The 14,882-nt window shown below is 40.1% G+C and overlaps 1 protein-coding gene across 3 annotated transcripts in view; it reads left to right on the forward strand.

Moving 5' to 3' along the window:
• CAPN9 (calpain 9) overlaps nt 1–332 on the forward strand; it is a 53,398-nt gene extending 53,066 nt beyond the window's left edge. For 2 of the 3 annotated variants that reach the window (XM_025400787.1, XM_025400788.1), the window contains one exon: nt 130–329. In XM_025400787.1, the coding sequence (XP_025256572.1) occupies nt 130–156 (27 nt within the window). In that variant the 3' untranslated portion in view covers nt 157–329. Of the gene's footprint in view, nt 1–129 lie in introns of all 3 variants that reach the window. The other variant, XM_025400789.1, reaches the window with a different exon arrangement.
• The last annotated feature ends 14,550 nt before the right edge of the window (nt 333–14,882 follow it).

Here is a 14,882-nt window from a genome sequence, read left to right on the forward strand (position 1 = left end):
CAAATAGCAGATCTCCTGTGATGTCAGCAAATTGGGGCCACTCCTGAGGCTGAGGCTGGAAGGGACATGGAGGGACAATAACCCCTCATATCTCTCTCTCTCTCTCTCTCTCTCTCCCCACTCCCCCAGTTCATCCATTTGGCAATGAACATCTGAGGCTGCCTTGTAGAGATGCAGCCTGCCCAGCTGAATCTTGGCTTCTGGACCTTGACCTTCAGAACTTCTGGTGTGGAACCATTACGCCCAGGGCTCACTCCCCGCTCATCGTCAGGCCTTCTCCCTTCTCCATCTTGATCTGGGAAGAATGAAATGAACTCAGCTACACTCTCTGATTTTGTGCTACTCCTTTGTAAAGTCACTGCCTTAAGGTGGCTGATGGCGCCACCTATGCCTTACATCCAGGTTCAGGCATCGCTAGCTTTCCCACACTCTACTTTCCTTACTTCCTTCCATTAAGAATCACTCAGAGTTCTAATGCACAGAATCCTGGCTTCCATGTAGCTCCAGTCATTGTGATCAGACATCCTTTATAAATCATGTTTTTATAAATGTGTGTGTGGAATAAGATGAGGGGGAAATGGGGTGAGGTCATAATTTAGCATTTCTGCATCATAAGTGTGCTTCCTTATCGGGGAAGACATCAGGTAGTTCCGATAATTAGACAAGAGTGGGTCTCTGATAAGAGTGGATGAAGGTGACAATCTCTACCTCCTCCTACAAGAGGTAGTAACTAAAACAGTCATTATCCAGTCCAGACATTCTTTGTGTCTGAAGACTTTGGGTCAGAAAAGCTGAATGCTGTTATTTCTTCTCAAGGAGTCCAGATTCTGGTGAGGTTTGATCTTACTCATCCTCAACATGATGGGGGAAAACAGAACAGAGAATCCTCATTATAGCTCATTAGTGCTAAACAGGAGAATCCACTGAACTGCAATAATGGGAGGTAACATGAGAAGATACTGGCCCAATACACGCCAAGCCCCGCATTCTTGCTGGTACACTTGTGGCAGATGAGGTGGAGGATGGGAGCGGGAGATGCCAAGAGGGAAGGAGGGAGAATTGTTGGGATGAAGATCAAGTTAGAAGTGGAGGCCAAGCGTGGTGGCTTACACCTGTAATCCCAGCACTTTGTGAGGCCAAGGTGGGCAGATCACCTGAGGGCAGGAGTTCAAGACCAGCCTGGCCAACGTGGCAAAACCCCATCTCTACTAAAAATACAAATATTAGCTGGGCGTGGTGGCGGGCGCCTATAATCCCAGCTACTTGGGAGGTTGAGGCAGGAGAATCACTTGAACCCAGGAGGCGGAGGTTGCAGCCTGGGCGACAAGAGCGAGACTCAGTCTCAAAAAAAAAAAAAAGAAGTGGCGCTTCATCAGAACCCTGTCCCTGACAGTGGCCAAGGCACCATGATCTTCTCCTTTACCTTCCAGCCCTTCCCTGGGTTCACACAGCAGTGGATGCAAGACAAGCGCTCTCTCTCAGGAGCAGGCTTAGGACCAAGGTTCTGTGCTGGGGCATGCCAGTACGACCCCAGACATGCCATCTCCTGTGCTCGGCCTGTGCCCACTCTCATCGGTGCACACTGCTGCCATATTGTTTGTTAGATGTTGTGAACACTAGCCCTGCTCACAGGTAAAACTTGGAAGGGGACTCATCTTCTGAGCTCCTTTTTCTAGTGTCACTCCCACAGGGTGCTTCTCGGCCTTTATATCCAGGAGCACATAACTGTCTCTCACTGATTTTTCCTGTGCTTGAAAGGTACCCAGGAAATGAAGTTTATGAACTTGGTGTCCTGTTTTCTTTCCATCCATATGTCCCTGGGAAAGTTATTAACCTCTCTGAGACTTAGTTTCCTCCACTCATGAGGATGGTAATTTCTGCCTCACTGAGGTCTTATGATGAATATATGAAATTGTAAGTAAGTAGAAGGTGCCTGGCACGGTACTTGGCACATAACAGGCACTCAGCGCAACTAAGGCCCACTGTTGTGAACCAGTGTTTTCTTAAATGTCTAAAAGAGTTAGAGACTATCACATGCTTTCGGTTTATCTCTGTTCTTCAATGCAAGAATTCAAGAATTATAGAACCATCAGTCTTGAAGGACAGTTCAATAGGGCTCTAGAGAATATTATATGATCCTGAGTTGAGAACAAAAAACGCGTATGAATTTAGCTTCTATTTGTTTCTGAACTATATGGTCTGATACTGATACCCAGAAACAAAAGAAGATGTTTTACATGCATGAGTTTGATTGACTATAATTAGAGTGATTTTGTAGCTTATAATTCAAACCAACAGCTTTTGAGTGTGAAAGGAATAATATTAGTTATTACACCAGGACAATAGATGTAAACTGGAGCTGTCTTAGGAAAATTGCGATTTATGGCCATTCACATTATATCTATCACCACCTGTGTAATATATGCTTTAGGTCTTGGCACCAAAAAATTCATGCCCTGCTACCTTTAAATTAAACAGTGGCTGGGCATGGTGGCTCCTGCCTGTATTCCCAGCACTTTTGGAGGTCAATGCAGGCAAATCACGAGGTCAGGAGTTCAAGACCAGCCTGGTCAATATGATGAAACCCCATCTCTGCTAAAAATACAAAAATTAGCTGGGTGTAGTGGCGCGTGCCTGTAGTCCCAGCTACTCGGGAGGCTGAGGCAGAAGAATCGCTTGAACCCAGGAGGTGGAGGTTGCAGTAAGCCAAGATGACACCCCTGCACTCCAGCCTGGGCGACAGAGCAAGACTCCATCTCAAAAAAATTAAAAATACAATAAAAAAAAAGAAAACAAAACAAAATTAGCTGGGTGTGGTTGTGCAGCCTGTAATCACAGCTACTAGGGAGGCTGAGGTACGATCACTTGAACCCAGGAGGCGGAGGTTGCAGTGAGCCGAGACCGTGCCACTGCACTCCAGCCTGGGTGACAGAATGAGACTCTCTCAAAAATAAAAATTAAAATTAATTAATTAAACAGTAGTATACGCGAGCTATCTAACGCTATTGCTTCACACCAAAATCGCACGAAACACAAACAGAAACACACCTAGACACATCAAAGTCAAACTGTTGGGAAAAAAAGAGAAAATCTGAAAAGCAGCTTGAGAAAAATGACTTATCATGAACAGGGAACAATGCAATTAGCAACTGACTTCTCATCAGAAATGATAGACGAGAGAAGGCAGTAGAATGACATTCCAAGTGCCAAAGGAAAAATCTTTCAATCAAGAATTCTATTTTTCCACTAGAATGGCAAAAATGAAGGCATGATAAAGATATTCCCAGTTAAACAAAGACTGAGAGAATTATTAGCTGACCTGCCACTGAAAGAATATTAAAGGATGTATTTCAGGGTGAAAGGAAATAAAACTAGATGAGACTGTGGATCTGTAGAAAGAAATGAAGAGCACTCAAAAGGATATCTCTCGGTAAATATAAAAGACTATATAAACACGTGTTATCTTCCATTCTAATTTTGTTTGAGGGAAGACATTAGATTATATAAAGCATTAATTATTGCACTGTATTGTTGGATTTATAACAATAGAGAGATATAAAGGAGAGGGGAAGAAACAAAGTATTGAAGCAATATTTCTGTATTTTCTTAGAATTAAGTCAGTATTACCTCAGGTAAATTAAGATGCAGATTGTAATCTACAGAGTAACCACTAAGAAAATAACTCAAAAATACAGTACAACAGCAGAGGAATCAAAGTAGAATACTTAAAAAAAAAAAATGTTTAGCACAAAAGCAGTAAGGGAAGAATAGATTTTAAAAATAAGACATAGAAACAAAATGGCAGACCTTAATCCAGCCATGCTGATAATTATATTAAATATGAATAAACACTACAATCAAAAGGCAGTGATTGTCAAAATGGATAAAAAAGCAAGATTCAATTGGATACTGTCTACAAGAGATACTCCACACAAAAAGACAAAAGTTGAAAGTAAAAGGATGAAAAAGAGAGTACCATGCAAATACTGGCAATAGGAGAGCTTGAGTGCCTACATCAATATCTGAGAAAATAAAATTTAAGACAAGAAATATAATTGGAGACAAGAAATGACATTACAGTATTATAAAGGGTCAATTCATTAAGAATATATAATAATTGCAAGTGTAATGGTACCTAATAGCAGAGTCTCAAAATTATGAAGCAAAAATTGATATAATTAAAAGAAGAAATAGATTATTTAGACTTAACAATTATAGTTAGAGAGTTCAATAACCCATTTTTAATAACTGATAGAACAACTATTCAGAAAATTAACAAGGAAATAGAAGACATGAACAACACTATCAACCAACTTGACTAACTGACATTCATAGAACACTCTTCCCTCAAGTAATGAATGCACATTTTTTCGAAAGCACATGGAACATTCTCCAGGTTAGACCACGTACTAGACCATAAAACTAATTTTTAATATATTTAAAAGAATTTCAATCACTCGGAGTATGTTCTCCAGCCACAAAGGAATTAAAATAGAAACAAAAATAAGTTTGGGAAATCCTCAAATTTTAGAAATTAACACATTTCTAAATAACTATGGGCTGAAGAGAAAAATTACAATGGAAATTAGAAAGATTTTGAACTGAATGAAACAAAAATAAAATATACTATGTATTTCCACATGTCTATACACATCAACATTAATAGGATGAAGCTAAAGCAGGACTTAGAAAAGCCGAATGTTCTTAAAACAATAATTTAAGCTTCCATCTTAAGATTAGAGAAAGAGAGAAGCAAATTAAACCTTAAAAGGAAAGAAATAAAGACTAAAGCAGAAATCAATTGACTAGCAAAGAGAAAAATAATAGAGAACATCAAAGAAATGAAAAGGTGATTCTTAAAAAAGATTGCAAAATTGATAAACTTTTAGCTAAACTGACCAAGAAAAAAAAGAGAAAACACAAATTAACAATCAAGAATCTAAGAGCAGGCATCACTGCTGACCCATCAGAAATTAAAAGAATGATAAGTGAATGTTTTAAACAACTTTATGTCAACAAATTAGACAACTTAGATGGAATGGAAAAAATCCTAGAAAAAGATAAATTACCAGAACTACCTTCAGAGAATACTGAAAATCTGAATAGACCTATGCATTAGTCCGCTGTCACACTCTAATAAAGACATACCTGAGACTGGTTAATTGGTAAAGGAAAGAGATTTAGTTGACTCACAGTTCAGCATGGCTGGAGAAGTCTCAGGAAACATATAATCATGGTGGAAGGTGAAGGGGAAGCAAGGTACCCTCTTCACAAAGCAGCAGGAAAGAGAAGTGCCAGCAGGGGAAATGCAAGACACTTATAAAACCATCAGATCTCATGAGACTCACTCATTACCATGACAACAGCATGGGGGAAACTGCCCCCATGATTCAATTAATCTCCACTTGGTCCTGCCCTTGACATATGGGGATTATAAGGATTAAATTCAAAGTGAGATGTGGGTGGGGACACAGAGCCAAACCATATCAACCTACAACATGAAACATATCATACCATATCAACCTATAACATTTTGGTCCTGAGACCAAATCCTTTGGACAGTGCCTGGAGAGAACCTCAAGTCGTAGTCATGTTTATCTGAAATACAGAGCCTGCCTCCAGGCTTCTCTCCACCCTGTGCTGTGCAGAGCTACGCAGTGCACTGAGGAGCCAGGGCTTCAGAAAGCACAGAGCGTGTGACCTGGTTGGCAGAGGTACCCAGGTCATTGGTGCCAGCCCAATTCAGTGTACTGGATCATTAGTAGAAACAAAGAACCATTCTGCTGAGAGCCAAGACCGCCTGCCAAGTACCAGTGTGAAGGCTGCCTCGTCACCACAGCTGTGAATCAAGAGTAGGCTGTGCTTGCTACTGATGCCAGCCTGGGGCATTTTCCCAGCCCCACAGTGCCTTTCTGAGTGGGAGGAGAGGCAGAGGGTGAGACTCTCCTTGGCGCCTGAACAGTGCCTCTGATGGAAGAACGTAGCTCAGTGATAGTCCCGAGGAGGTTTATTGGTTCATTATCAGTAGGACTCTCCAAGGAAAGGGAACCGCTGAACCATATGGAGCAACTGCAGGATCATGTAATGGAAGCAGCATTGAACTTAGAGTTTGAGTCCTGTATTCCAGTCTAGAACTTACCTCCGGCTAGCTGTGTGGACTTAACCATATCACTTAACCTCTTTGGGCCACCGTGCACCTTGCAATTGTGTGCCTCTTTCTCTCCCTCTGGGCACTAGAAGGCCAGGTCAAGTGTGGCTCAGTCCTGGTCTAACTGGACGGATGGAGAGAAGGTAGCAGAAGTGGGGCCAGCAAGCCCGAGAATTCATCTGATTCTCTGACAGAGCTCAGAGTTCTGAGAAGAATGTGGTCATGCAGAAGATTCTCTGTAGACCACATCAGGACCTGGATTCTCAGAAAGCTGTACTCCTCCTGTCTTTCAACATCTCAACACACTCAGCTCCTACATTATACACACTTACCGGAACCCGACTTATCTGTATGGGTTTAGCGTTCTCTCTTGTCCTTCCCAGCCTACCTTCTACATTCTAAAAAGAGAGTCACCCACCCGGACGATCTCCTTGCAGTCACTTTTCAATGCACTTTTCAATAAGGAAGCAGAAGAGCTTCCTTAGTCAGAACAGTGAACAGTATGTTTTCAAACAAAAGGGGCTCACTGCCCAGTGTGCTAGAAGCCAATGCTATATGACACCGCATTTCTGAGAAAAGAAAAGCTTTATACTGCAAGCTGATTCACAAGAAGACTAGAACGTCAAGCTCAAATCTGTCTTCTTGTGCTGGCTCCAAAGCAGCATTTTTATTAGAAAAAATTCAGAGGGTGCATTCTGAGATTAGTAGGTGATTGGTGGAGGAAAGAAGAGGTCTAGAAAGTCCTTGGGCATGCGTTTTTATCTCTCCATGCCTCCTCATGGGTTCCCTATGCAAATTTCAGGGGAATTAGTATGAAACATGTGGTGGAAATTCAGGCTGTGACATCAGCAAGCTCGTCCTGCACAGACTCCAATTGGCCGTGGTGGTTACAACTGATTTCAGCCAGTTTTTTAAAAATCTCGTAGGCAGAGGGAGTTTCAGTGTTTCAGCAAGTTCTTTTTTTACCTGCCATGCTGCAAACTCAAGAGTTTCTGTTAGTCATTGGTTTCTTTAACTATCTGGGGCATAGTTTCAACAGTTCCCTGAAAATGGCCCAATTCAGGGGACAGCGTCAGCCAGCATCCTGTGTGGGGTGTCTGCAATGTGAGATGCCATGGACCACGCCTTCCCCCATAAGACTGATTCCTACTCTGCGCCTGACCCTGCCCTAGCATTCCCCTGCCTCCCTGGCTGCCCTTTCATAGTCTCATCATGCTTTCTCCTTGGGTTTACACCTAGTTTTTGGTGTTCTTCTCATCTCACTCTATACACTGCTCCTGGTTCATGTTTGCTGTTCTAGTCTCCTTGTGAGCCAGCGTGCAGTATAAAACATGTATAAAGGATTATAAAGCTGTACTCCTCCTGCCTTTCAACATCTCAACACACTCAGCTCCTCCATTATACACACTTACCAGAACCTGACTTGTGTGTATGGGTTTAGCGTTCTCTCTTGTCCTTCCCAGTCTACCTTCTACATTCTAAAAAGAGAGTCACCCACCTGGACATCTCCTTGTAGTCACAGGCATGGGAGGAAGCATGGAGACTTTATGTTTCCATCTCTATGTCACTTCCTCCTATGCCTGTGTCTTCACCCTGACCTCTTTGGGCTCCTTGACAACACATGGTAGAGGAGAGTTGGGGCTGCTCTCACTCGCAGCTCCACCAGGTCTTCCCCAGCGGCCTCTGCTTGTGCACTCTGCGGATGCTGGATGCCCACTCTGCCAGCACAGGAAGGCTGCTGAGTAACCCCGCTGCTTACAATAGTTCCTGCCTCCCTATTGCTCCCAGAAAAATGCCAAGAACGCCAGCAAAGTCCTGGTTACTTCTAGCATGGTTAGACAAGCCCTTCAGGATGCAGCCCTGGACTGGGACTGACAGGTCTCTCATTTGGAACCGGACCCGTAGCCTGGCTGGGTCACAGCACTGCCCTTAGCCTCTCAGCGCTCGCCCCCTGCAGGTCTCCCCCAGGAATGAGGAGCAGCTCAACAGCGGGGACGCGGTCAAGCCACATTCATTGTCATGTATCCTAGGTGCCCAGCACAGCTTCGGACCCACGGGACGTGTTGATTAATGTTTGTGAAACAAAAGTGTGGATGAAAGGAAATCTTGGATTCAGAATATATTCCTGTCCCCTTCAGTCTCTTTGAACGGTCAGAATAGGCTTGTGTTTTGTGGCTCTGTGAAGCGTTGCTTACTGAACAGCCGTTTGCTGGCACATAAAACTGGCTCTGTCACTGCTCCAAAAGCATCCAGGGTGTTTGGCTCTGGAGATGGCATTATGCCTTCCAGATAGAAATTGCAAGCACACAGCGTGGCCCTCATAGGAGCCATGAGCATTATGGTTAAAACCTTTGAGAGAAAACAGGTGCACGCCCTTTTGCTAAGCAAAAGAATCAGTGCAATTCATAGAACATGCCTGCTGTACACAATTATTACAACTTTAAAAACATCACCAATCCAAGCTGCACTCAGTTGGTGTGAAGTCCCTGGAAATGTTAGAGAATGTGGGGTTGAGATTCCCACATAAACCCTATATTACGTTTACCATGATCTATTATTTCATTTTCTAGAAATATAAAACAAATCAGTTATTTACAAAGCTGATTTTATTTTATTTTTTGCTAGGAATTGGTCACTGTATTTGCAGCAACAGAACTTTCCTTAGCTGAAATCACAGAGCTATGTATTACTTTGGATGGCATATCATGGCACAATAATAACTCATGAAGTCCTCATTGAGCTCTATCCACCAATTATAAGTCCTGCTATTTCTAAACTGCTTTATAAACAGTGGGGTGTTTTGTGATATATTTATTATAATGAGTTTAAGTCATAAAAATGTAAGGAAAACACTGTAAAATCTTCCCAAATATCATCATCAGTTTCGACAATCATTTTGTAAATCTTATCGTGGTAAAATATGTACAACAAAATATACCATTTTAACCATTTATAGATACACAGTTTGGTGGTATTAAGTACATTCTCCATGTTGCACAACCATCGCCGTCATCCATTTTCAGAATGTTTTCAACATGCCAACAGAAGCCATGTGATCATTAAACAATAACTCCCCAGTCCCTCCTCCATCCAGCCTCTGGCAACCTCTGTTCTACTTTCTATCTCTATGAATTTGCCTATTCCAGGTATCTGAAATAAGTGGACTCATACAATATTCATCCTTTTGTATCTGGCTTATTTCACTTGGAATAATGTTTTCAAGTTTCATCGTGTTGTGGCATGTATCAATATTTTCTTCCTTTTTCGGGCGAAACAGTATTCCACTGTACAGATATCCCAAGTTTTGTTTATCCATTCATCTGTTTATGGAATTTAGGTTATTTCCACCCTTTGGCTACTGTGAATAACGTTACTATAAACATTGGCGTACAAGTAGCTGTTTAAGGTCCTGTTTTCTTTTAGGTACATACCCAGCAGAGAAACTGCTAGATCATATTATAATTTTTTTAACTTTTCAAGGAATCACCAATTTTTTTCCACTTAGCTGTATCATTTTACATTCCTACTGGCAATGCACAGGGTTCCAATTTCTTTGTACCCTCACCAACACTTGTTATTTTTAACAATAACAGCTATCCTAATGGGTGTGAAGTGGCATCTTGTTGTGGTTTAGATTTCTGTTTCCCTAATGATAAATAATGTTAGCACTTTTCAAGTGCTTATTGTGCATTTGTATGTTTTCTTTAGAGAAATGTCTACTCAAGTCTTTTGCCCATTTTGGAATTGCCTTGTTTTTTATTTTTGAGCTGTGGTTCCTATATTCTGAATAGTGATCCCTTAGCAGATATATGATTTGCAAGTCTACTCTCATTCTATGGGTTGTCTTTTTATTCTCTTAATAGTGTCTTTTGTTGCACAAAAGTTTTTAATTTTGATGAAGTTCATCTATTTTTTTCTTTTATTGCCTATGCTTTTGGAGTTATAACCAAAAAACCATTGCCAAAACCAGTGTCATAAAGATTTTCTCCTATGTTTTTGTCTAGGAGTTTTATAGTTTTAGCCATTAAATTTAGGCCTTTGATCCACTTTGAGTTCGTTTTTGTGTACAGTGTTCAGTAAGGATCCAATTTCATTCTTTTGCATGTGAATAATCCAATTATCCCAGTACTATTGGTTGAAAGGACTGTCTTTTCCCCCCAGTGAATGGTTTTGGCAGTCATCAAAATCAAATGACTGCACACATGACAGTTTTGTTTTTTGTCTTTTTTTTTTGTGGGCTCTTTATTCCATTCCATTGGTCTATATTTTAGTCTTCATGCCAGTTCTACACTGTTTTGATTACAGTAACTTTATAGTAAGTTTTGAAATCAGGAAGTATGAGTCCTCCAACTTTGTTCTTCCTTTTCAGAATTGTTTTGACTTTATTATTTTATATGGAATTCTTGGAGATGTCATATAAACTTTAGGATAAGATTTTCTATCTCTACAAAAAAAAAAAAAAAAACTGCACCTAGATTTTAATAGGATTGCATTGAATCTGTAGATCACTTTGGGAAATATTAATATCTTAATGTCTTTCAATCATTAACATAGGATGTCTTTCCAGTTATGCCTTCTTTAATTTCATTCAGCAATGTTTTATGGTTTTTGGTGTACAAATATTTGCCTTTTTGGTTAAATTTATTTCTAAGGGTTTTTTATGTGCTTGTAAATTAAATTGTTTTAATTTTCTTTTTGAATTGTTCATTACTAGTGTGTAGAAATGCAATTGATATTCATGTGTTGATTTTATATCCTGCAAGTTTGCTGAATTCATTTTTTGACAGATTTTTGTGGAATTGTTGTAGTTTCCTGCATATAAGATCATGCCATCTGCAAACAGAGATAATTTTACTTCTTCCTGCCCATTTGGATGCCTTTTATTTCTTTTTCTTGCCTAAGTCCTCTGACTAAGACTTTGCAGTACTGTGTTAAATAGAAGTGGTGATAGCAGGTGTTCTTATTTCTGATATTAGGAGAAAAGTTTCAGCTTTTCAACATGGAATATGAAGTTAGCCTCAAGTTTTTTATATATGGCCTTTATCATGTTGAGATAGTTTCTTCTATTTTTACTTTGGTGGGTGTTTTTACCATGAAATGGTATTGAATTTTTTCAGATGTTTTTTCTTTTTTTTTTTTTTTTTTTTGTGAGATGGAGTCTCACTCTGTCGCCCAGGCTGGAGTGCAGTGGCCAGATCTCAGCTCACTGCAAGCTCTGCCTCCCGGGTTTACGCCATTCTCCTGCCTCAGTCTCCTGAGTAGCTGGGACTACAGGCGCCCACCACCTCGCCCGTCTAGTTTTTTGTATCTTTTTAGTAGAGACGGGGTTTCACCGCGTTAGCCAGGATGGTCTCGATCTCCTGACCTCGTGATCCGCCCATCTCGGCCTCCCAAAGTGCTGGGATTACAGGCTTGAGCCACCATGCCCAGCCTCAGATGCTTTTTCTTCATCAATTGCTATTATAATGTAGGTTGTATCTTCATTCTATTTATATGGTGTGTTACATTGATTGGTTTTCATATGTTGAACTATCCTTGCATTCCAGGAGTAGACCTCACTTGATCATGATATATAATCCTTTTGTTATGCTGCTAAATTCAGTTTTCTAGTATTGTGCTGAAGCTTTGTACATCAATATTCATCAGAGATATGGGAACATAGTTTTCTTTTATTATCTTTATCTGACTTTGTTATAAAGTTAATGCTTGCCTCATGAGTTAGGAAGTGTTCTCTCTTCAACTTTTTGAGGAATTTGAGAGTGGTTGATGCTAATTCTTACTGAAATGTTTGGTAGAATTCACATGTGATACTGTCTGGTACTGGATTTTTTATTTGTTTCATTATTGATTCACTCTCCTCATTGAGTAGAGGTCTGTTCAGATTTTCTGTTTCCTCATGAGTCAGTTTTGGTAGATTGTGTTTCTAGCTACTCATTTATTTTGTATAGGTGATATAAAATTGATTATAATCCCCCCTTTCATTTCTGATTTTAGTAAATTGAGTCTTCTCTCTTTTTTTCCTTGGTCAGTCTAGCTAATGGCTTGTCAATTTCATTGATGTTTTCAAAAAACTGCCTTTTGGCTTTGTTGATTTTCTCTATTGTTTTTATATCTCTATTTTGTTTATTAATGTTCCAATGTTTATTATTTTATTTCTTCTGCTATCTTTGGATTTTGTTTTTCCCTTTTTTGGTTCCTTGAGGTGTATAGTTCAGTTATTGATTTGAAATCTTTCTTATTTTTTAATGTATGCATTTATAGCTATAAATTTCCCTTATAATGCTACTTTCACTGCATCTCATCAGTTTTAGTATGTTGTGTTTTTGTTTTCATTTACATCAGTGTATTTTCCAGTGTTTTTGAGATTATTTTTCTTTGTTATAGTATCTTTGATATAGAGTACAGGTTTCTAGATTGACTGTTCTTTTTCTCTCAATATTTTAAAGACATTGCTCCACTTTCTTTTAACTTACAATATTTTTTATGAGAAATCCGTTACCATCTTTTAAGATTTTTACTTTATTCCTGGTAGTTAGCAATGTGATTATAATGTGCCTTTGTACTTTCCTTGTGTTTCTCATGCTTGGTGTCCACTGAGTTTCTTGGATTTATGAGTTTATAGTTTTCATTAAATTTGGAAAATATTCTGTCATTATTCATTCAAATATTTTTGTTCCCCTGCTTCTGCTTTCTGCTTTGGGCAATTTAATTACATATATATTAGACCACTTGAAGTTATTCCATAGCTAACATGCTCTCTTAATTTATTTTTCAGTCTTTTTTCCTTCTGTGTTTGATTGGCTAGTTTGTCTTCAGATTTACTAAATTTTATCTCTAATGTCTACTCTGCTGTTAATCACATTTTCTGTATTTTTTATCTAAGCCATTGTGGTTTTCATCTCTAGAAGTTCAGTTTGGGTCTTTCAATCTCTTCCATTACTTTTTTCTTTTTCTTTTTTATTTTTATTTTTATTTATTATTACTTTTTTTTTTTTTTTTTGAGATGGATTCTCGCTCTATTGCCCAGGCTGGAGTGCAGTCAGCTCACTGCAACCTCTGCCTCCCGGGTTCAAGCAATTCTCCTGCCTCAGCCTCCCAACTAGCTGAGATTACAGGCATGCACCACACCTAGCTAATTTTTGTGTTTTTCATAGAGACAAGGTTTCAACATGTTGGCCAGGCTGGTCTTGATCTGCTGACCTCAGGTGATCCACCTGCCTTAGCTTCCCAAAGTGCTGGGATTACAGGCATGAGCCAGCACGCCAGCCAATTTCTTCCATTTCTTTATTTAACATGTTCAATATTTTTTCTAGCTTCTTGAACACATGGAATACAGTTATAATAACCATTTTCATGTCTTTGTCTACTAAATATATTGTCTGTGTCAGTTCTGGGTCAGTTTCAACTGACTGATTTTCCCCCTCATTATGGGTTGTGTTTTCCTGCTTGTTTGCATGACTGGTGATTTGTGATTGAATGCCAGACAATGGTTGCTGGATAGTTTGTATTCCTATAAATATTATCAAGCTTTGTTCAGGGACACAGTTATCTGAAATGAGTTTGATCCTTTTGAGCCTTGCTTGTAAGTTTTGTTAGGTGGGACCACAGCAGCATTTAGTAGTTTTCGTTTTCCCCACTGCTGGACTCATGCAGAATATTCAGAAATTCAGAAAATCTGCCTATTTTAATGTCTATAACCTTAATTACATATCAAAATCCCTTTTTCCAGATGACATAATGCACTCACAGGTTTCTGGGATTAGGGCATGAATAATTTAGAGGGCCATTAGCAGGCCTTACACAGTTCACCCTCAGACTCCCTCCCTGCTGCAATATTCATGTCTGTTCCATACACAAAAAAGAGTTGTGCTCCTGAGTTTGTACCTACTGCTGCATGGTTGAAGGCACCACAGAGATTGGAAATTGTCAAAAAGATACTGCCTTTGCCCAGGATTGAGCCCAGATCAATCCTACTTCTGCTCAGGTGTTACCCTGTTCTTGCTGGTGTTACAAACTTCCAGAAACTACCACACTGTCAAACCCGAAAGAGAAGATTCTCTCTTCTTTCTGTGTTCTGATCTTCTCTCAGGCCCTCTCTCCTATTCACAGTACCTAACAGTAAGCCAGTTGGCAAAGTATCTTTGGTTTGCAGACACCTCACTTGGCAGTATGGATCATAGGAAGGTCAGTGTGAGGCTAGATGAATTTGGCTGCACTTACCTCTCCTGCTGTCTTTGGTTCTGACCAGTGGAGTCAATGCACAAATAGCAATAGCCAGTTGGTGAACAAAGAATCAGATATATTCATCACTGGGCAAACTCCTCTGAAGTGCTGCTTAAATCTGGATTGTGGAGAATGGTTTAGTCATGAGGGCAATGTAGCAGCTCTGAAGAGGGTGGGTTTAGGGTAACTCTACAAGGGTTAGAAAAACTGCAAACTGACTTTGCTGCAGCTATAGGAAGGTTCTACTGCTGCTGGGGTGGAGAATTCAGGGTGATGGTCATAGCAACAGTAAGTGGACAGAAGGCAGACAAGAAGGAGCAAGTCTCCTCTTCCTCCTCAAGCCTCCCAGTCTCTTTTCAGGCCTCTTACTGTCACAGCCTCACAGGGAGCAGCTACAAAACAGAAATGGGTTTTGCAGAGAACCAGCCTCAGTGCCACAGAGCAGGGCATATGTGGATAAATGTGGAGCTGAGAGATTAGCACCTAAGACTGACAAACCCTGTACCTGGGT

This window comes from Theropithecus gelada, chromosome 1 (genome assembly GCF_003255815.1).
Source record: "Theropithecus gelada isolate Dixy chromosome 1, Tgel_1.0, whole genome shotgun sequence".
Lineage (NCBI taxonomy): Eukaryota > Metazoa > Chordata > Mammalia > Primates > Cercopithecidae > Theropithecus > Theropithecus gelada.